Genomic DNA, 24,685 nt, shown 5'->3' on the forward strand with positions numbered 1-24,685 from the left:
TTTGACAGCTTATCAGGAATCCATTAGTCCTCCGTGTTGTGCTATTTGTGAACGGTAGATAAAGCCGAGCGCCCCTCCTCAGGCGTATCCACGGCAGACAGAAGTCTTTCCTCAGCAGAGAGACGACAGCTTAATCCTTACACCTGAGCACTTCTGACTGCCTACGCGCCCGGTCTCCAATCTCCCTCTCTCACTCATTTCTATCTCGATTTCTTTCCTCTATGTCTCAGTTCAGCTTGTACTGGTTGATTGTGTTGTCCAAGGGAGTACGTCCAGAGTCAAGATGCCAAAAAAGCATCCAAGAACACGGAAACATGAAGCAAGGAATAAATGTCTCATATTGCCAGCACTGTACCCAGCTGATAATGTCTACTTTTCAATCTCTGCACCAATTTTGCTCTCTCTCTCTCACTTTCTCTCTCTCGAACTCACACACTCTCTCTCCATCTGTAACGTACTTCACACTTCTTCAAGGATTTCTTTTTAACAGCACAGCCAACGGTACCAGAATTGGACCCAGAGCTCTGGCACCACTGCACTCACTATTTCCAAACTGCAGCACAAAAATCATACATACAAATCACGTTACATAAATTTTAATGAAATCAAACACGGGACAAATCAATGTTCTGACGGGAAGCTGCATAACTCGGGCAGAGTCTATCTGCAATGTCTCATGGGAAATGTCCGCTTGCTTAGTGCTCTTATGGAGAACAAGGATTGGAGGGATGGACACATATAGAAAACTCTTTCCAAACTGAATATGTGCAAATGAGAAAGAGGTTTTAAACATTTCCAGAAATAGAGCAATAAGAAAATGCTCATAAAAAGGTCGTAACCATGCATTGAACATTGAACTGACAAAAACATTTTGATTTATATGTATTTATATTAAAAAACATCAATTATTGGAGGGGGCAATTTGGCCATTTCTGTTTATGTTTGAAAAATGCAACATCTGACCAATTTCCATTATTTCTTTTTTTTAAATAATCTTAAAAGGACACTCCACTTTTTTGAAAATAGGCCCATTTTCCAGCTCTTCTAGAGTTAAACAATTAATTTTTACCATTTTGCAATCCATTCAGCCGATCTCTGGGTCGGGCGGTACCACTTTTAGCCTAGCTTATCATAATTCATTAAATCTGATTAGACCATTAGCATCATGCTCAAAAATAACCAAAGAGTTCGATATCAGCCTAGAAAATGGCAACTTTAAATTTTTTGTCTGTCTTATTACACAGTATAACTATGGAAGAGTCAAGTTTTAATAGGAAAAATTTTTGAAATTGATTTGATTTGCACTTATCTAAAGCGACTTAAAGTGCCTTTCAAGCTGCACTGTAAGAAAAAAAATATTAAAAAAAAGGGTCCCAAACTGTCATATGAGTAGATACAGATATGTACCTCTAAGGCTACGTTCATACTGCAGGGCTTAATGCTCATATCCGATTTTTTGAAAAAATGTGATTTTTTTGCAAGGCCGTTCACATTTCCAATAAAATGCGACCTTTTGTGATCTCCTGTGTGAACGTGAAATGACCCAGAAGTGACCCGCATGCGCATAAGAGTACTCCACGGTCAAGGACGTCCCTTGTAAGCTAATGTTAAACATGGATGTCAACAACGGTGTAGTCAACAGTGGAGCTCTTTTTGCAATATTAAAGTTATTTTCCCAACGGAGCCAGCACAATTACAATCTTCTGTTTTTTTATGTAAAATGTAAGGCAACATTTGTTTAATTATTCCTCATATCATTTTAAAGCCACGATCTACAGAACATCACACAAAAAACATTTTGATAACTACACCTAAAAAAATAACAAAGGGGATCCTGCCTTGGAAACTCCGGCTACAATTCAGTGTTTTTATTTAATTTGGAGATTTAGCGCGTCAAAGCAGTCATGACCAAAAAAAAAACGACAAATGAGAAATGACAAATAATTTGTGTTTGTTACTGTAAATGATAAAAACTAAGCTTTATATACAATTCATTAAACGTTAATTTATAACAAGAAAAACACTGAAATTAATGATTTTATAGACACTTCGCGTTATTATTTAGCATAGAAATACCTGCTTCCTTGCTTTGACTTTGATCATCTCTGTATTCACTTTAGATACAGAAAGACCTGATGATATTATTTATTTCAGGAATCTCTTTGCTATCATTTGAAAGTGAACACCGAACTTAATATTAAATAACAAGAAAGACAGTCGTGTCAGGCATAAAGGTTTGGTGCAGATATTTTCCGTTTCAGCACCGCAATTTAAAGAAACGGCTAACCTGTTTTGTAGTTTAACTTTTGACAAGATAACAAGTCTGTTTTAAATACATTTTAAAAACTTTTACCCGTCGAAAAACATCCGTTTTTTAAGGTTTAGTTTGATGAACTTCTAAATATGAGACGCAGAGCACCTAGCCCGTTCGGCTAAATTGCATGCGCAAGCATGGCCAGCACGCAATAGCGCAACATTGATACAACGAAAAGCAATCCAAAATTTACAGACTTAAATTATATCAGAATTTACGTTTATTATAAATAATTTTTTTTTATAAAATAAGGTTAGAAGTAACAAAGTGCAGAACAAATGTGCAAAATGCCTCAAGTGCACGGAAACAAAACACAAGCCAAATAGATAAATCAGATAACCCAGAGTGATTTATAAATAAAATAAAGAAATTATTAAAAGAACGAAAGTATAGCCAGAATTGCCAGCTTTGTCTTTTCAATTTAGAAACAAAGAGGCAATGGTTTATAACCTCTTATGGACGTGTCGACCGGTCACAGCTGGTTGTTGGATTTATAAACGCATTTTAAAAATATTTATTGAAAGCTGCTACTTCACATATTATTCGCAGCATTATAATAATATGCTATATATTAATATATTTAGAACGCTGTTATATGTGAAATCATATAACGTGTGCACCCATACGGCCAAAATGTAATGATGTGGAGCAGTGTTAGCAACGTCGGCCATGGTTGTTGTTTATCTTATCGTTCTTGCCTACTTCAATGCAGAATTATGACGTTTGTAGCGTATCAGTGACGTACGGGTCGGATCCATGTGGCCTGGCCGTTCAGACGAAGGTCGCATTTGAAAAGATCGGATACGTATCGGATTCAGGACCACATACCCAAGTGGCCTGGGTCACATTTGAAAAGATCGGATCTGTGTCGTTCAGACTGTCATGAAAAGATCAGATACAGGTCGCTTAGGGGCAAAAAAATCAGAATTGGGTCGTTTCAGACTGCAGTATGAACGTAGCCTAAGGCAGTGTTTCTCAAACTTTTTCAGCCCAAGGACCACTTTATCTTCCAATTTTTTTCTGAGGACCACCTTACAGAATCCAACTCTAACAGGCCCCCACAAAACAACAAAATAGGAAGGATAAGCTAAATTTAAGCTTAATATGCAACTGTTTTAAGTCAAAAACTAATTTTTTAAACTCAAATGCAGTGCTATGTTCAGAAATTATTATATGATTTCTATTTCATTTGAACAAGTAAATGTGAAATGAGTTACAGCTTAATATGAACAACAAACTGCACATATAAAAAATCTACAATTAAACATACTATAACAGCCTAGGTCCCACTTAATGTCTTTCCAAAGAGCCCATAGTTTAAAACTGAGGTGGTGGGTATATGAAGTCCATGGTTGTAACTATGGTAACAATAAAATGCTGAAAAAAATGTTCCCCTTAATGTCCAAAATCACTGAAATTACAGGGATTTTACACATTAAACAAAAACTAGTACATTACAAAACTAATAGATCTGTGGATTTTAGCTGCTTTCAGTTGACGCTTGATCTTTTCTTTTGTCTCCTCTTTGGTTTAGCCACCGATCCATTATTACGTTATTAAAACAGAATGGCAAGAACGGATATTGCAGTTCTGCAAGTGCATTAAAAATCTACTTAAATAAGTGACGATTGTATAAACACTTGCCTAGTTTAGGTCATCTTTTGGCGGACCACTGGGGGGGTTTGGCGGCCCACTAGTGGTCCGCGGACCACACTTTGAGAATTACTGGTTTAAATCCATGATCTTGTGCGTTGCTAACGCAATGCTATACAACTGAGCTATACAGGAGCATGTTCAGGCACATATACACTATACCAAATAAATAAAAAAAATTACAAGGGGGAATGTCACCCAAAAAGGTATAGGGGCATGCACACTTCAAACATCTACATCTGGCATAATATTATCAAAATACTATTATAGGGAAAGAGCTTTTTTTTCCTGCATAATATTTTGGACTGACAGTATGCAAACTGGGATTCACTTGCATTTATACATTTGTCAGATATTTTTATCTAAAGCGATTTACAGTGCATTCAATCTATTCATTGTTTCATCAATAGGTGTTTTGTCTTGAATTGAACCCATGACTTTTGTGTTGCTACCACAAAGCTTTACCGATTGAAATACAAAAAGAGTGCAGTGGGGTTCTGTCAAACTTTACCGCCAGCTAACATAACGACAATTTTCATATTTAAATTTGGATAATCTGTTAACTGAACCTATTAACCACAGATATCTAATTAAAACCCTCACTTTGTTTAAAGATTGACTGACAAGAGGTTTTAAAGTCTTGAGCCTGAAAATTATGGCATTTTTGCACCCTTGAAGGGCACTTCTGGAAGGGGGTGTCACTTAAACAGTCGCTCCAAATAAAAATAAAATTACGCTTTTCATTGCTCTATTCGACAAGTCAAGTGTATTTTAATCAACCATATGAGACACAATTACGCAACTCGCTCTGAAACATCAAGAGTTCTGATCTTCGAAGGGAATAGGGAATACGGCATAGGGATATGATCACTTCCAATTGCAATTCGCCCTTAATCGCTAATTTTTTTGAGCTACCCGCAAAAATTCCTTGGCCAAATGATGCCGTGATCCTCTGAAGTCTACAGATTGGCTGCTAATTTAAGGCGTTTGATTTCATAAGTTATTTACAAAGCTTAATGAGCCATTATAAGTTAATTGACTTGGATGAAAAACATTTCTTTTGGTGTCTAAAGGCGCCCCACAAAGATTAAACGGGAGGTTAATCAAAGCAGTCCCATGAGATATTGATTTATTCCAAGCCTAATTTTAACTATCAAGCATTTTTACCTTTTTTTCTAGCTTTGCCATAGCAGTGTTTAAAAACAATGTCACAATCACTGTAAACCAACACAATATATAATGCATTTCTAAATGTTCAGAAAGTCATGATGTTGTTTTTCAAATAAGTTTTTTAACTAAGTTTGGGAGAAGCACTGTCATGTTATTCAACCAATCAGCATAAATAGGTGGTCAAAAATGGTCCCAATCTGTCACTGGGCCAGTACCATTTAAAGGGGACATTTCACAAGACTTTTTTAAAATGTCAAATAAATCTTTGGTGTCCCCATATAAAGTTCAAGCTCAAAATACCCCACAAATAATTTATTATAACATGTTAAAATTGCCACTTTGTAGGTGTGAGCAAAAATGTGCCGTTTTTGGGCATGTCCTTTAAAATGCAAGTCCCTCAACTCTGTCCCATGACAGTTTTCCAGCATCCTTACTCCATCCCATTGCCTCAACCTCAACTGGTATCTATCTCAGTTAAAGGGATAGTTCGGCCAAAAATGATATTAAACCCATGATTTACTCACCCCCAAGCTGTCCGAGTTGCATATGTCCATCGTTTTTCAGACAAACACATTTTCGGATATTTTAGAAAATGTTTTAGATCTTTCAGTTGATTAAATGTAATGTTACGGGGTCCACCCATAGTCCACGACCTTCAAGTCCAAAAAAAGTGCGTCCATCCTTCACAAATTAAATCCAAACGGCTCCAGGATGAAAAGTCTTCTGAGGGTAATCCGCGCGGTGTTGTTGTAGAAATATCCATATTTAAAACTTTATTAACGAAAATAAATACCTTCCGTTAGCGCCGCCATCTTAGTCGCGTCCGCATTCAGGATGAGAGCTTACGCAGCCTACGGAGACTACTCTGCTGCTGCTCTGTGCCCCTGCCCGCCGAATTTGTCATACGTCACTAAGGAAAGTGCGTACACTACGCTAATACTCTCTCCTGAATACAGAGGAGTCTAAGATGGCGGCGCTACCGGAAGGTATTTATTTTCGTTAATAAAGTTTTAAATATGGATATTTCTACAACAACACCACGCGGATTACCCTCAGAAGACCTTTGTTTATCATCCTGGAGCCGTTTGGATTTAATTTGTGAAGGATGGACGCACTTTTTTGGACTTGAAGGTCGTGGACTATGGGTGGACCCCGTAACATAACATTTAATCAACTGAAAGATCTAAAACATTTTCTAAAATATCCGAAAATGTGTTTGTCTGAAAAACGATGGACATATGCAACTCGGACAGCTTGGGGGTGAGTAAATCATGGGTTTAATATCATTTTTGGCCGAACTATCCCTTTCAGAAGGGGGGTTACTATGGGTTCCGACTGAAATTCCAAACCTGAAGCACTCCCCTTGGACAGCACACCAAATATGCTTTCTTGTAATCATATTTGATTACATATTAATGCAAACTGGTGAATTACATATATGTTTTCATTCTACTTTGTTTTTCTCATCTAGAAGACAAATCATCTTAGCGCTGTACATGCAAACGTCTGCGTGCATGTCTGCAGGCTGGATGATGATGCAAAAATAGACTAAAAGCGGAGGAGCTGGACTCGAGTAAATCCCCACAGCTCTGACCTGTGGTGCTATCCAGCACTCTGCAGATAAGACTCTCTCAGGCAGACAAGCTGAAGGCTGCTTCTTTACTGGATCGACAAACACACCACAGAAGCTCAGACCATTCAGGCGAAAATAGAACGCTTTGAGGCAGAAGTCTGTTTTGTGAGTCAGCGACTACAAGGTCATGTGGAAAGAAAACCAGGTGTTTTCATTAAACCGGGAGACATGCACCTACTGTGCATCTTAGAAAATAAAAAATAGAATATTTTGCATTAAAGGACAAGTTCGGTATTTTACACTTAAAGCCCTGTTTTCAGATTGTTTATGATGACGGTTTTGACTGAAATTTGGACATATGATGCTGGCCTGAGAATTTTCGGGTGTTTCTTGTATCACCTCCCACCTCTACATGGCTGTATAGGTGCACTGGAACAATCCTTTCTAAAATGCATTAAACTTTCCTTTACAAAGACGTGAAACTCACCGAGTGGTCAGAGGTGTTCACTGATATGCTCACACAAAAATCGCTGCAAAAGACACATTCCAACAGGTTTTATCGTAGTTTTGCCCAACTCCATTGACTTATATTAGATGTGCAGTGAGGTACGGTATTACTCCGCCGCCGGGAACTTCGTTTGTATTCCTGCAATTGGCATCGGTGAGTTTCACGTCTTTGTAAATGAAAGTTTAATGAATTTTAGGAAGCATTGTTCCAGTGCACCTATGCAGCCATTGTGGGAGGTGAAACAACAAACACCCAAAAATTCTCTGGCCAGCATCATATGTCGAAATTTTTGTCAAACCGTTCTATCATAAACAATTTGAAAACAGGGCTTTAAGTGTAAAATACCAAACTTGTCCTTTAAATGAAGGTTTGATCCTGCACTGTAAAAAAATATTTTTTGAATTTGCTTTAGTTATGTCAACTTTATTTGATAAGTTGAGTGCAAAAATACTTTTTTACAGTGTGCAACCCTCTAGTTACCACCACAGATAGGCATGACCCTCATAGATACATCCATGGTGCTCCAACATTGCAAAAAATAAATTTATTTCAGGGGTAACACATTCTAATTTTACAGCTCATATGGGAAAAAATATATTTTTCCTGGCCAAAAGTTTGTATAAAATGGATAAAATTTAAAAGTTTTTGCAGTTGAAAAATATTTCTTCTTAATCTTTTCAAACTTGTTAGTTTACAGGTTTGTAACAAAGTTTTTCTTTAAATGCAAAGTGAATATAAATGCTTTAAAATATGATCAGTGACAAAAACGGTTTGAAATAAAAAAATTATTATTTTTATTTTATTTTTTAAACTTGTTTTAAAAGCATGTTACATTTTAACCATTTTTATGAATACTGAATGGACCTGAAATTGTCAAATGGTATAACCGCCAATTGTGCCAAAGAATGAAAAATATTAAATCTTTTATCCACCTTGATGGCATGTAAGCGTTATCATAAAAAAATCATTTTAAAATATCATTTTATTAGTTATTTCTAAATGTAAATTTTAATGCGTTTTGGTAATATTTGTCCTAGCATATGTTGAAAACTGCTCTGTTTTCTTAATAATCGTTGACAAATATGTAAAAATGTATGTAAAAAATCATATGACACTAAACTAGATGATTATATTTTATGAATATATTTATATTTTAATTTAAAAAAAGATTAGTTACACCAGTTGACACATGGTTACACCACATTGACATTTTTGCAATTATCCCCCAAATATTATTTTAAAATGAAATAAAACCAGAAATTTTAGACTAGGCCCCCAAAAAGAGAATGTATGCAAGTAATCTGCAAATTTATTTTGATATTTTATCCCTTTTACATTTAATTTATAAATACGGACACAAAATAATTAACGTCACGTCATTGACCCATATATTTATTTTTAAAATATATGTCAAAATATGAAAAATGGGCAAAAAATATATTATTGAAAAAATGTTTTTTGTAAATATATATATATATATATAAATGTATATAAACAAAAAATTTGAAAATATATTTTTGCCGTATGGGGCTACCAAAGTGCTACCAAAGGTTCTTTAAATGTTATAGGACAACCATTTTTGGTTTCCAGGAAACCAAAACAACACCATTTTTATTCTAAGTTTTTATAGTGTCGAACCTTTTGGACATAAGATGTTAAAGGTTCGTCTCTGAACCATTCATTCTTCTATTGCATTGTGTAGCACCTTAAATTATGGGGACCGTAGGCACTCTCTTTACATTTAATTCCCTACGCAAATGCAAAGAGGTTCTAGCACGACTTATCTTCAATCAATGCCTCTGCTGATCTCTAGAGGTCAATTTCATGCTTCTGTGTGACAATGCTGCTAATAATTACCGTGATTATCATCAGAATTATTATTACGGCTCTCATCAATGGCCGAGTCTGGGAATGTTATATTATTAACCTCTACGGTTAGGCTTGTCATTCGGCCGTAGCTTGATAGATACTAACTCACCGTGATCATGGGCTACTAAAGGTCCTGAGGAGTGAACGGCTGGCCTGGGAGTCAAATCTCATCAATTAACTATGGAAACGATGCTGTAATTATCCTATATAGAGGAATCAATGCCTCTCAATCTGAATTGTGAGTTAAATATTGAACCAAACAACCAGCAGAATCTAACTCAGGCGTTGATTTTAGTGCTGCATTGCAAGGATCAAACTAAACATTCAGGATTGAAAGGGGCCAAATGTAAAAATTTGCATAAATGCATAATTTTCAGCCTGATCTAATGGCATTTTTTAAAGGGATAGTTTACCCAAAAATGAAAATACTCTCATGTTGTTACAAACCTGTATAAAGTTCTTTGTTCTGCCGAACACAAACAAAGATATTTTGAGCAATGTTTGTAACCAAACTGTTTTGAAGGACCAAACTGCAAAAAATAATTTTCAAGAAAAAATATTCTTAGAATTTTTGTCTTGTTTTCACAAAAAATTCTTCAATTAAGATGCTTTTTCTTGATGAGTAAAACGACCCAAGAAAAAAGTCTCGTTTCTAGACCAAAAAATCAAATTTAAGTGATTTTGTGCATAAAACAATAAAAAAAAAAAACTGGCAATGGGGTAAGCAAAAAAATCACTAAACACTAAACTTAAGAAAAATTAGCTTACCCCATTGGCAGATTTTTTGCTTGATTTATGCACAAAAAATTATTTTCTTATTTTCTTGGGTCGTTATGCTCATCAAGAAAAAGCATCTTAATTTATGAATGTTTACATATTTTTACTGAAAACAAAACAAAAATACTGAGAATTTTTTTTCTTGAAAATCATTTTTGCACTGACTTAAATAGTATTTTTCCTACTATGGAAGTCTGTGGTGCTCCTGCTTCCTGCTTGATTACAAAATCTTCCTTTTGTTTTAAGCAGAACAAAAAAATTATGCAGTTTTGGAATAGCTTTAGTAACTATGACAGAATTTTTTGAAGGGATGTACTATCCCTTTAACTATTTTAAATGTGGCCAATTCGTATGAATTCATACCTAGTGAATTGTTTGATCACAAAAAATCCCTGCCGCTAAACCCAACAGTCACTGGCACAAAAGCAGAGCGTACAAAATCATGCAAATTAGATTTTACAAATGTATACAAATTAGCCAACTCATGAACAGTTACGAGCTCCCCTAAGTGTTGTAATTTTTTTCAGAGTTTACGATAAAATGATTTGTAAAAATAATCTAAACACATGATGGCTGTGGTGCATCAGTATGAGCAGAACTCATTATTGTCTGCATTCATAATTTATGTTGGGATCAACAGACCGCTTGTCACTGCTTTGTGACACCTTTCAATGGATCGCCCACATTCTCTCATCACAGCTAAATGAATGGGATCAAGAGTTAATTGCCCTGAATTTTAAGTGACTCCTTCCACATGAGTGAGAGGGGAAAGAGGTTATCAATGCAAATGAAAAATAAAGAGAGACAGAAAGAGCGACGTTTCAAAGAAAAGGGAATAAATTACATGTCCTCTATAGACGGTTTCATCGGACGCACGTGCGTTGTCGCACTTACGTGCCTGAACCGAAGTGAACTTCCGGTTTGTATTTATTTATCGGTCTGGCTATTAGCTAAACTGATCTCTGAAACAAATATTTTGTCAAAAATAAAATGTTTTAGTTTCTAAAGTTTTTCTGTCATTTGTGTTATTCTGTCATATCTTTTCTCCCTTTTTTTCCAAACCATGACAAACGCCAGTCCTCCTTCTCTGCAAAATGCAATAAATCCGCTTAACCAATCACAGCACACCATTCCACGCACTGTAAAAAATAATGACGGCGCTTTGAATCCACACAGAATCCTTGTTTTCCTCATCTACTTTGTACTTCATGATCAACAAACAAACAAAAACAAAATAGTCATTTTGATGGCATTGATAAACCTGTGGTGGTTTTCTGTGGCGGGGAAGAAACCTAAGCCATCAAAATCAAATAATTTACGCGAGAGGCACTCGGGAGATGGAAAATTGCCGGCCTTTGCTTGTTAGCATCAAGCTTCTGTCATCCTAACATATTAACCCCAGGGGATCTTATGATAAACTTTCTATTATTTTACTTAAAGAAAATAAAAATCGACAAGGACCAAAAAATTTTACAGCTGATTGCTGTCAAAAAACTTCAGCGACGACGTCCCAAGTATAACCGCAGCAATGACAGTGTTTTTAATATGATAAAGTAAGTGTTTTGATTAATGCCATTAATGTTTATTTTTTTACCACTAGTCAACTAAATGAATATAACATGGCAAAGATGAATGCACATTTATATATTGATTAAACAGATTTATAGCATTTTGATAAAAAAAATAAGTAATTTACTTGTGATTTATTTATTTATTTATTAAAATGACTATATAATGTTATGTGGAAGTCTACCTAAATTTGTGTCATGTTGTTGCTGGTGAAACCGTATAGGAAGCAAATTTGCAGCTATAAAAAAGAACATCACATAAACTCTGGGTTTTAATTTTGTTTTCTTTACACAGTCAGATAAACCAATGAGATAAGCGTGGCATTTTGAGGCGGGGAAGGATTTCAGCAAATATTTTTTTGTAAAAAAAATATAAACAAATTACATTAAATAAACCAAATGTAAGCACATTCTGGGTTGTTCCCAGTGTGTAACAGTGGTTGATAATGTATACTATAAGGTTTCATTGCATTGCCACGGTTGCCAGGTTGTTTCTAGGTGGCCACTTAAAAAAGGTCCTAGATTACCTAGATTTTGATTGTGCTCCTACAATCTAAAACTCTTAAAAAAGGTCCTAAAAGGAACCATTTTGGGTTCTCTAAAGAACCTTCCAGTCAACGGTTTATAAAAAATATTTCTATATAGTCTACATAACCTTTTTTCCACAAAAAAAAATGAAAGGTTATGCAGATGTTTTATTTTATTTAAAAAAAAATGTAAACCATACAGCCGTTTATTACCTTTATATTCATAGGATTTGTTCATCCCTATAATCTTTATATAAAAAATAACAGTAGTGATGCTTAACAAACACCACAAATAAAGTCACAAAACTAAATATATCCATGCACTGGAAGGAAATAATGAGGACAAGCTACAGAGTAATTTAAACAGAAAGTGTCAATGTCAAACATTCACACTTACAAATCTAAATATATACACACACCCGTCGGCCAACCGCTGCTCTTTAGGCTGAGATGCCTTCAGAGACAGCCGTCCCCTGAGGTGAATATAAAATAAATCTGGCTGGGACACTAATGAAACCTCTCAGTCTCCTCACAGCTCGCGACACCGGCTCTTCGGCAGCTCGATCGATCATTCAAGGGTTCGAAGGAGGGGAAGCTCTCGGGGGGAAGCCGGTGCTGCGACAGAAGGTTCAGAGCTGATGTGAGGGGTTTCCGAGGTGACCCCACACGTTTTAAAGGGCCACAGTTAAGTAAAACGGTGAGGAGGTGTAGCGTAGGAAGACGCAGGTCGAGGGGCGACAATTTAGCTCCCCAGAGATAAAGGCACGAGAGCTACAGTAATGAACAACACAACATGAGCTGCACATAGCGAAAGAGGCAGCGGTTACGGATGGATGCTCGCATTATCTCATCTCGTCGGTTAATACCCCTCACCCACACCAGCTTCTTTGGTTTCCATTCACACACACACATGCAGACACAAAACATCTGGAAGACACTTGAAGGATCAAAATACAGGAGAAAAAAACCAAATGTGTTTCTGATTAAACTTGCACTTCAATGAGAAAAAAAGTGAAAGCTTCTTTCTATTTCTATTTCTATATTTTATAAGGTTCTGTTTTTCCTTACATCTCTACTTTCTGAACTGATATGCATTTGCTCTAAAACGGCTTTGCAGCAATGCAACATTTTGAAAAGCGCAATAAAAATAATATTAATTTTAAAAATTTGGGTTTTCAAACATTTTTGTCAGCCAAAACCCTTTGACCTAAATTGTTCCATAGAAGTACCCCATGATTAAGTCAATATTTCAGTGATTTAACAGCACATTTCATGTTTAACTTAAAGCGACACCATTTTTTCAACCTTCATAATACATTTTCAAGACCCTTGTGATAGTACATCGACTTTAAATAGGTTGAATGACATGTCTACCATAGCCTGACAGAGTCTGTATCGCTTTTACTCGTACTTTAAAACTTAGGGTTTCGGGTAGTAACCAGAGCACAAAAAAAAAAAAATACAAAATTCGACTGCTTTACAGCATACGTCACTTCCTCCACACAATTCTTTTTTAACGTGAATTTTGCTGGAGGCTACTTAAGAAGTGTAGAAAGCAACTTCTATTGTGTGACTCTGTGGCACCGTGTTAATGTCACGGACCTATGACATGGGCGACTCTGGTTCAATTCCCCCATTTTTTTATAAACTCACGATCTTGATTCATACATAAATGCGATCTTCTTTATAAATGACGGCGATTATCTTGCATATAGTTCCCTGTATTCAGATGCTGCATTCAAGTGTTCACGTATTTACCTTTCTTTTACTGTCTATGGTATTTACATTACAATTCAGGATGCTATAGCAGTCAAACTTGCTCAAACTCACACAGTGTAAAACCAAACCCTATTCATTCACCAATCAGATCCGAGCGTTTCTCTCTTCCTCATTTGCTGCGTTCCGCTGTCACTCGCATGACGTATTACAAAGCGGCAGAGCTAAACACATCGGTTTACTTGGATTTGGAGCGACAATTTTCACACAAAAGAGAGGAAAAACGAGCGCCATTGCGGAAAATCCTTGTGGCGAGGGAGAGAGAGACGATGCAACAATATTTGTTTCGAAAAAGACAAGGATATACTTCTGGTCGTTTCTCAATTGGAAGGCTGCAGCCTCCGGAGGTCAAATATGCAGGCTGCATACGTCATCAAGCCTGGTTTATTAAGGTAAACTGAGCATTACATTCGCAAGTCATAAGCATACTGCAACAATTTACGATTAACTAAGTATAATAGTCAACTTTATTAGTTTTTACTTAATATTTAGTTTTTAGTTTAGTTTTAAGGTTGGCCAGTTCTTTTCCTTGGCGAAAGTGCTGCGGCCTCTAGGGGCGCTAGGCGTGAAAAATACATGTCTAGCGCCACCTAGTGGCCAAAAAGTTCAGCGGTGTGCCTTTACATTTTTTTTATACATTTTACATGACATTCAAATTAAATCAATTATTGGTTAGTAAGTGTTTAATTTAGATTTTTTTTATTTTAAAATAATTTATTTACATTTTATGATTTAAAATAATTGTTTTTCAACAACTCACAAACACCCTGCAATTCCCTCACAAACCACCAGGTTAATAATAAATGAAATTGTACTTTTTTTACTGTAATTATTATTCTGCTTTCTGCAATACTGTGATTGTATTTTGCATTCTGATGTCAAATATATTTACGGTAAGGTAAACTGTATCAATATTGTGTTCCAAGACACCAGATTTAATGGAATTGTGCGGTATTGCATAAGCATGAGAGGAAAACCGAAAGATGAAGATGAGGAATTTTAATGCAAACAATTGAAAATAGGACTTTGGAAGATATTTACATTTATGTATTTTGCACTTTTATTGAGCCCCTAAGGTGACATTGGAGTAAAATAAAATAAAAAGTTAAGTTACATGTGCTCACGTGAAACTTTCGCGTGCATACCTGAAGCTCTCGCGTGCGCATGTGAAAGCGAAACTTTCACGTGTACACGCAAAACTAAACTTTATTTAATTTTTGCTCCATGTCCCCTTAGGGGCTCTGTACACTTACAAAAAGCGACTTAAAGTGCACACATGTTATATTTTTAACAATATGTGTGTTTCCTGGGAATCAAACCATTTGAGTCATTCAAGTTCATTTCTGTAGCGCTTTTCACAATTTTGCATTGGTGCAAAGCAATGATTACATCCTGTATTGGTAAAGACAGTAGAAACAAAACAAATATTTTTATATTATTATATATTATTTATATTTTAGTAATTTTTTTCACACTGCTCTACCATTTAAGCTCCGCAGGACCACTGGCTGCCATACTGTAACCAACCAGCCATCAACTAATGACACCACAGCAGCAGCGAGCTCTGGGAGCACAAAGAGGCTGTGATGGTGGAGGGGAGCGTGGATGGATGTGGCTGAAAGAAAGAGAAATATAGGGAGGAAACGTCACTTTGACTGCTGCACAGGAGAGACACATTCCTGTGCCAACACACCTGGGACAGAGCACCGTATCGAGCCGGGGCAGATCTACAAATAGATCACCTAACTGAAGGACGTGGACCTCCCACTGCAAGATACGAGACTCTTACAGTGACAGAGCCTCGCCAGATGGCCAATCAAGTTTATGTGAAGAATTACAGTAGGATGCTGCAAGCGAATCTCCACATCCCTACCGAATCCTGATTTAAATAACAGAATAGAAAGCATAGAGACCACAACACCAACAGGCTTTTTCCACTATAAAACTATTATTGTTACATTAGTAAAACACTTCCATATGGGCAGCTGTCCCACTTTAGGTCAGCATGTCCTTATTTAGAGAGCAGCGAGCGAGACCGGGGATCAGGGGTACGGGCAAACAAATGAGAGCCACAGGAACCTGACATGGCTGAGTGATGCGGAGAAAGGGTTGTTGAAATGTCAAGCATGGCTGCGCGGGGGGATGTTTGGTTGATGATAGAGTCGGGCAGATCAGGTGTTCAGCAGAGATTGATGGAGAGAGGAAGTCTTAATAAAATGTACAACGGTATTCATAGTTTAAAGTAAAATGCAATGCAGTAATTGCTACTATAATGAAACGGCGGTAACTTGGCCACTATCGCTAATAAGCAAAATGACGGATATATGAGAAAAATGGTGGCTCGATGAAGCACTGAAGACATCGAGCATGGTCCCGCCCCAAACACAATCGCAAGCATATATTCAGGTTGTTGCAGTATTTGAAAGTGGAGAGAGATGGCAGCTTTTCCTCGAGTGGGCGTGGTTTCAGTGCTGACAACGGACACGCCCCCAGTGTTTGAAAGCAAAGAATCCTGCCTGTTTATTTTATTCATTTGGTGTAATTTTAATCATTCAAATTTGGCTGGGTGGTTAATAGCACTTTTTTTCTGTGGTGTCACAAACTGAGAACACATAAAGAGTTTGGTTCCAAAACCCAATAAATCCATTTTGACTCATTTTGGTAAAAAAATTGTTTTCTATTAGGGATGCACGATATATCGGCTGGCATACCGTTATCGGCCTATAACTACTTATTTTTAATATTATTGGTTATCGGTCTGATAGCAAAATTAGGCCGATAAATGATGGATTATTTCGGTTTGTTGAACCACTTCACTTGCTCATTGCTGGCCATGTGGAGTTTTGATTGGTGCTTTCTGTGACATAGCACGAAGATGACACATGTTGGGGCTTAAGAAGAGTATGCTAGTCTAGCACAAAGACAAGATGTCCGCGGTCTGGGAGTTTTTCATTGTGAAATTAATATGAATATTTATCTGCCTATATATATATCGGTTATTATCGCCCCCCAAATATAAAGAGCTATCGGTTATCGGTATCGGCCAAAATTTTCCATATCGGTGCATCCCTATTTTCTATACCAAGAAAGTGAAAAAATTAAAACCACTATTTTCTGTTACAAACTTTCACAGGTTATAATAACATTAAAAATTCAAATTCATAATTTGATTTTCAAAGATTTGTTTGTTGATCACGAAGTACAAAGTAGATGAGGAAAACTAAAATAACATGTGTATACAATGCGCCGCCATTGTTGTTTACAAGTGCGCTTTGATTGGTTGAACGGATTTATTGCATTCTGCAGAAAAGGAGGACTGACGTCTGTCGCGGTTTGGAAAAAAGGAAGAAAAGATGACAGAATAACACGGCAGATATCAGATTTTGCGTCAAATTAATAATTTACTTTTTAATACTGACCTGATACAATACTGATTTTGGCGGTAACAAATTTTTTTTAAATGTCGTTTATCGCGATTTGTAACCAAACTCTTCACATTTAAAATATTTATCTGCCTATATATATATCGGTTATTATCGCCCCCCAAATATAAAGAGCTATCGGTTATCGGTATCGGCCAAAATTTTCCATATCGGTGCATCCCTATTTTCTATACCAAGAAAGTGAAAAAATTAAAACCACTATTTTCTGTTACAAACTTTCACAGGTTATAATAACATTAAAAATTCAAATTCATAATTTGATTTTCAAAGATTTATTATAAAAACGATTTTTTCCACAAAATAGAGGTTTTTTTTCAAAATGCTACAAATCTATTGATCAATATATAAATGTGCATTCATCTTTGTCATGTTATATTCATTTAGTTGACTAGTGGTAAACACTGATTAAAAAATAAATAAACATTAATGGCATTCATCAAACACTTACTTTGTCATATTAAAAACACTGTCATTGCTGCGGTCATCCTTGGGACGTTGTTGCTGAACTTTTTTGACAGCGATCATCAGCTGTTAAATGTTTTGGTATTCTCGATTTTCGTTGACTTTGCGTAAAATAAAAGTTTTTCATAAGATCCCCTGGAGTCAATGTGTTCACGTGACAGAAGCTTGATGCTGTCGTGTGAGAACAAGCAACAGCCGGCATTTTTCCTTCGCCCGAGTGCCTCTCACGTAAATTATTCGATTTTGATGGCTTACGTTTCTTCCCCGCCACAGAAAACCACCACAGGTTTAGCAATGCCATCAAAAGTATTATTTTGTTTTTGTTTGTTTGTTGATCACGAAGTACAAAGTAGATGAGGAAAACTAAAATAACATGTGTATACAATGCGCCGCCATTGTTGTTTACAAGTGCGCTTTGATTGGTTGAACGGATTTATTGCATTATGCAGAAAAGGAGGACTGAAGTTTGTTGCAGTTTGGAAAAAAGGAAGAAAAGATGACAGAATAACACGGCAGATATCAGATTTTGCGTCAAATTAATAATTTACTTTTTAATACTGACCTGATACAATACTGATTTTGGCGTTAACAAATTTTTTTTAAATGGCGTTTATCCGTTTTGTAACCAAACTCTTCACATTTAAAATCGTACTTTACACTGACTTAATCATTTTAGTTTTACAGAAATAATGTAAAACTGTAGCTCCTGTATAACTGTGCTAGCAACGCAAAGGTCATGGGTTCAACATAAATACTGTACGGATAAAAAATGTACAAGTTGCTTTGCATAAAAGCGTCTGCTAAATGCATAAATGTAAATGTGCACAGTTTCATGAAGAAAACATAAGTGGAATTCACTTACTGCCACAATGCCGAGATGCTTGTCAGGATGTTGCCACGCAGTTGCTAAGATGTAAGAAGAGCAATGTGGTTGCTAAGGGCACTTAAGTGGTTGCTAGGGCATTGCTACTACGTGGTTGCTTGAGTGTTTAAATGGTTGATTATTGACATCTCACTGAAAGATTTGATCAATAGTGACTTTTGCTTGTACCTAGCAGAAGATGAACAGAACGTATTTCATGTTGTCAGTAGGGAAGGTGCGTAAATTACAGGTTGAGCTTGACAGCCATGCCGCGTCTTTAACCGAACGCATCCGGATGGTCAGGTCATGACACCTGTCCCATAAACCACAGCACTCTCTGAAAGCATGTTACGACATCTGTAAATGTTCAGGTGCGAAGAAGTGTAGGGGGTGTGACACGGCCCCGTTTCGAACAAAGAGAAAAATGTGTGCCAGGTGTATATATAAACACACACAGTTTGACAGGATAGTCTTTAGCTGTCAGACAACAGGTCACGACACATATAAACAGAAAAAAGGGCTGTCCTTCATGTAAACCTGCACCGTCTTTTAAAATTTACAGCTTTTATTTGAACTGCCCAAGGATAGTTGACATTGTCTGCTACATGAGGGCATGACGGCTATAAATCACACAGCTCACTTTCTTTTGGTTCTTTCAACGCTATGTAAAACCTGAAATGGGCACATATGGTAAAATCTAGGAAATATCTGCCAGCTTGCTTGACGTGAGGCCATTAAATCACACTGGAGGCCTCTTAACCTCTTCGTGATCTGAACGTTACAAAAATATTTACAGCGATTGAGCAATATATCTCAAAGATCCACTCATATGGATTAAGAGTGTACAGTACGCTTACCTATTCATTTTATAGATAAGGCTAAATGTCATTCATCCTAACTGTTTACCCAACATGTAAAATAAAGTACCGCATCACAGAAATAGAGGCGCTGCCAAAAGGTTTCTACTGTAAATGTTTTGGGCCGTTCGGATGAATGATTGTACGAGATGTAAAACAGAACACTGAAAGAAAGAGCCAGACAGGAGACTGGATTTATTCCAAAAGAAATGTTCTCGTGAATATTAACTAAAATTGGCATTGATTTAGATTTGTAAGGCAGTACTCAGCCATGTAGGATATCATGGTCCCAGGTTAACTGACATAGGCCCTGTCCCAAATGGCACACTCCGGACTTGTGGACTTCCTTTGATGACATCATGTAGTGCAGACCTTAGGAACCCTTGACACAGGGGTGAACTGAAGTCGTATTTTGGGACAGACTCGAGCATCACGCAGGAAATAGGAAGAGAAACTCATCAGTGGGAATTCCTCCCTTCCATCGTCTGTTTGGTCTGATTGCTCAGTGTTTGGTGCGATCTTTGCTAAACCGAAAGTAGCTGTTCTTTTCTCATGACTCGAAATGCACCCCATTCTTAAATTCTGCATTGGTGCACACAATGGGCCCTATCTTGCACCCAGTGCAATTGACTTTGTCAGTGACGCATGTATTTTGCACCGGCGCACAGCGGGTTTTTCCCTCCACAGACGCACGTCGGCAAACTAGGGAATGAACTTGCGCTCCCTGGGCGGTTAAGCGCAAAAAAGGAGGCGTGTTCCGGCGCAAACCATCCCTGATGCTATTTTGCAGTTTCAAAAAAACAATTGCGCCACTGACCAGAAAAAACTAGTATAAGGTCAGTGGCGCGTGGTTCATTATGCTATTTTAAGGGTGCATGCTTGACCATAATGTATAGCGTGCACAACGCCCACACACTTTGCTTATCTAATCTACACAGATGCAACAGTTATTTTTGCAAATCATAAATTGTTACAATAAAAAATATTAACACATGAGATAAGGGAAATCATAGTGGTGAGCATTGTGGTGATAGTTTTTATTTATTTTGTGTGGCTGCGTTAAAAAATTATCATGCAAATAACGATTAAAATATTTAATAATAAGTTTGTTGTGTGGCTGTATTACGTTTATTTTATGTAAATAATAATTCAAATGTTTTCATAAGAAACCTTAATGTATGTGAACTTGATTTGTAAGAGTACTTTGGGGTTGGACTGCTTGCGTTTCTTGGCTTTTAGCGGTGAGGGTGGACGCAGCGATGTCCTCTGTTGGCGTCAGGTCCTGTATAGAGACAGATCCTCCTCCCGTTACATGGCGTGCTCAATTTATGCTGGCAAGCTTGGGATTCCCCCGTCTCCTGACATCATTGTTGCGCTTGCGGCGCAACGTCCTGGGCATGCCATCTGATGAGACAATTTTGGCTATTTCCTCCCACGCCTGTTTAACCGACGCTGATTTGGGCGGGTTTCTCCTATCCCCATACAAAACAACTTATCTGTCTTTGACTGCTCTTACAAGAACGTCGGTCTCCTCGGCTGTGAACCGCTTCTGGCTTGTGCCTGGTAAATCCGTCATAATAATAGCAACCCGCCATGGAACTTGCGCCCTTGCGTTTAAAGGGAATGTTGGATGACGTTCTGATTGGTTTATTTGACGTTACGCCCAAACCACACTTATGAATAATGAACCTACTTCAGACCAACCCCTTATTGATTTGCTCCTGGCGCAAGAGTTATTTCTCCCGCCGGGAAAATAGCAACAGCGCCCAAGATCCGCCCTCAAAGTCACTTGCGCTTTGCGCTTCGCACTTGCATTTCAGATCGTTAAAATAGGGCCCAAAGAGTAAGTGAGTGGGGTATGCAGAAGATAAAGCCATAGTGCCACCACACTATAGTGCCTTTGATACAAAAAAAATCCCGAAATCCAGCCGCAAAAGGAGACCTGATTTATGAGAGGCTCTCACAAAAACGAGAGAGTGAGTTTTCACCTGATTCATTTGTTTTCCACTATCTTCCACCTCCTCTACACCCCTCTCCTCCTCAACTCCAGCTCCGATAAAACCCCATGATCTATGTCCTCGCCTCCTCCCACGCCCGACCGGGCAACAGAGACCGAATCAATTCAAGAGAAGGGGGACTGGCGTGTTTCCTCAAGTATGAAATAATGACCTTTTTAAAAGACTTTCACACCTGTAAAAGAGACCCTGTAGGTCATGTCCCACATCTTCTTACCAAGAAGACAGTCATGGGAAAACATTCCAGTGGTCCGAGCATCTCGTATAACAGCATTAAAGTGACAACACCTGCGCTGGGAGAGTGTTTGCATGTGTGAGAAATATCTTATTGACAACGTACGGCTGTGAAGGAGAACATGAGAGAACATGCAGAAAAATTTGATGCTCGACTCTCGTCACACCTCAAAGTTTATATGCTGGCTACAGATGGGAGATGAGCACTAAGATCAAAACCATAAGGAGAGGGATGAAGTCATCGACATGCAAATATTCAAGGCATATACTGAAGAAAGAAAGATTACTCCACATAAGCTCATTTTCCAGCTCCCCTAGTGTTAAATATTTGATTTTTTTACTGTTTTGGAATCCATTCAGCTGATCTCCGGGTTTGACGGTACCACTGTTAGCATAGCTTAGCACAAACCATTGAATCTGATTAGACCATCAGCATCGCACTAAAAAATAACCAGAGTTTTGATATTTTTCCTATTTAAAACTTGACTCTTCTGTAGTTAGTTACATCGTGTACTCGTTTATTTCAAGACTGGTCAAGACCACAACTGCAGGAATTACACTATTTCTGATTTCTGGTTATGTGATTGGATAAAAACATCAATCATTGTCAATCTTTGCGTAATGTGGTGAGCTTATAAATCATATGACATCACATCCAGTGTCTTACCTGGCAAAGAAGGATGCAGCGGCAGAGGTGCCACTGGAGGGCGCCACCGTGGTGACCGGGGAAGGAACTGCAGGGCTGCTGTATGCCGATGGGCGGTCGGCGTTATAACGGTTCAGCGCCGCCTCATTCAGACCCTCTCTGTTTCCCTCCGACACCATCTGAGAGATCTGCATGGGAGTAAACAGAGCCGTCAAAAACAACAGGCAAAACGAGACAATTAAGCAGGAGCCAGTGGCTCTATTACCCGATAAGCATAATGTAGTTTAGCTAATGTTCTCAATTTGCCATTTTATAGCCCCCATGCTTGTATTTTCCCAGACAAGCAGAGGGAAAGGGGTGAAAACGCCGTCTATTTGTGTCTAAACTATACTACATGGTAGTGGCACGCAGACATCTCTGGCAAGCATACTGGGTCACGTAGTGGAAGTAAGTTTAGGTCTGCCAGGGCTTTAGATAAATATGTTTAGGTTAAACGTTAGTCATGCGAAACAGCCCTGATAATAATGCTGCAAATGGCTTTTGTAAGCAAGCATACGGCCAGACCCACTCGGAGATTTGGAAATAATCCGGGCACCCTCCCCTGACCCAGCTCTGTATATAGACAGCAAGGGCACTGCTGTTACTTTGGGCTGGGGTCTTTCAACCCATATAAGGACACACATGTCCCTACGGATGATGTGCAATTGCTGTACTGTAAAACAGCAGCCCTCTTTGTGTTTACCCAGAATGCTTTACCACCAATGCAGGCAAGAACCACCAAAGTGAATTTAAAGGGACAGTGAGAAAAAACAGATCTGTGTGTGCAGATATATGAGTGATAATATTGATGTGTTGATGCATATGTCTAGATATTCAAGTTCAACATGAAATCACATCTGGAACACATTTTACCTTAATGTGACATATTTTTTATAATATTGAAAGAGAAAACAGTAACACTTTATAATAGGGTTGCAAACATAATCATTTTTAAAACCAACAGTGCAAAAAATTATTTTCAAGAAAAAAATTATTAGTCTTGTTTTCAGTAAAAATATCAAAAAATTCTTAAATTAAGGTGCTTTTTCTTGATGAGCAAAACGACACAAGAAAATAAGTGTACTTTTTAGACCAAAAATATCAAATTTAAGTGATTTTGTGCATAAAACAAGAAAACAAAAATCTGCCAAAACAAGACACAATACTAATAATGTTTTTTCTTGAAAATCATTTTTTGCAGTGCAAAAGCTGTAACTTAACATTTGTTAATACACAATGAACTAAAAAAACAACTGTATTGGCATTAACTAACATTACAGGGGACATATAATAAAAATCTGACTTTTTCCATTTATAATTGGGTCCCTACACTGCAAAAAATGATTTTCAAGAAAAAAAATCTTAGTATATTTGTCTTGTTTTCAGTAAAAATATCAAAAAATTCTTAAATTAAGATGCTTTTTCTAGATGAGCAAAACGACTAAAGTCTAGTTTTTAGACCAAAATTATCAAATTTAAGTGATTTTGTGCATAAAACAAGCAAAAAAATCTGCCAATGGGGTAAGCAAAAAAATCTTGAAAATTTTTCTTAAACACTAAATTCAAGAAAATTTTGCTTACCCCATTGGCAGAATTTTTTGCTTGTTTTATGCACAAAATCACTTAAATTTGATATTTTTTGGTCTAAAAACTAGACTTATTTTCTTGGGTCATTTTGCTCATCAAGAAAAAGCATTTTAATTTAAGAATTTATAGATATTTTTACTGAAAACAAGACAAAAATACTAAGATTTTTTTTTCTTGAAAATAATTTTTGCAGTGTAGTGGGTTAACCTAGAAAATGTAAATGAGAACAATTCAGTACATTAGTTTTGGTAAACCATTCTCTGCACTGCAAAAAAATTAATGTCCTACTTAGTATTTTTGTCTTGGTTTCTAATATAAATATCAAAAAAATTCTTAAATTAAGATACATTTACTTGGTAAGCAAGTGGCTGAAGATATTAAGTCTTGTTTATTGAAATAAATGATGAAAATCAAGAGTTCTTTTTTACTTAAAACAAGTCAAAATATCTGCCAGTGCAGTAAGAAAAATAAACTTAAATTAAGTTTACTGAATTAAGTTGAAACTGGAATAAATTAACTGGAGTTTATTTTTCTTACTGCACTGGCAGATATTTTGACTTGTTTTAAGTAAAAAACATTTTGATTTTCATTGTTTAAAACAAGACAAAAATACTAAGTAAGACATTCATTTTTTGCAGTGTGTAATCATGTGAAAAAATAGCTAATTAAAATATGTATCCCCTTGTGATGTCAGAAGGGGATGATACCGCCCCTTAATCTGCACTATCCAACCACGGCACTACTACTTAGTGCAGAGGGAGAGATAGAGAGAGAGAGACAGAGAGAGAGAGAGAATAATTGACAG

At 37.0% G+C, this 24,685-nt stretch overlaps 1 protein-coding gene across 2 annotated transcripts in view; it reads right to left on the minus strand.

Moving 5' to 3' along the window:
• kif26ba (kinesin family member 26Ba) overlaps window positions 1–24,685 on the minus strand; it is a 122,635-nt gene that overhangs the window by 54,167 nt on the left and 43,783 nt on the right. For both annotated transcript variants that reach the window (XM_065253599.2, XM_065253594.2), the window contains exon 4: window positions 22,276–22,442. In XM_065253599.2, coding sequence (XP_065109671.1) covers window positions 22,276–22,442 — 167 coding nt within the window. The remainder of the gene's footprint in view (window positions 1–22,275; window positions 22,443–24,685) is intronic.

Source organism: Paramisgurnus dabryanus, chromosome 17, assembly GCF_030506205.2.
Source record: "Paramisgurnus dabryanus chromosome 17, PD_genome_1.1, whole genome shotgun sequence".
In the NCBI taxonomy this organism is placed as follows: domain Eukaryota; kingdom Metazoa; phylum Chordata; class Actinopteri; order Cypriniformes; family Cobitidae; genus Paramisgurnus; species Paramisgurnus dabryanus.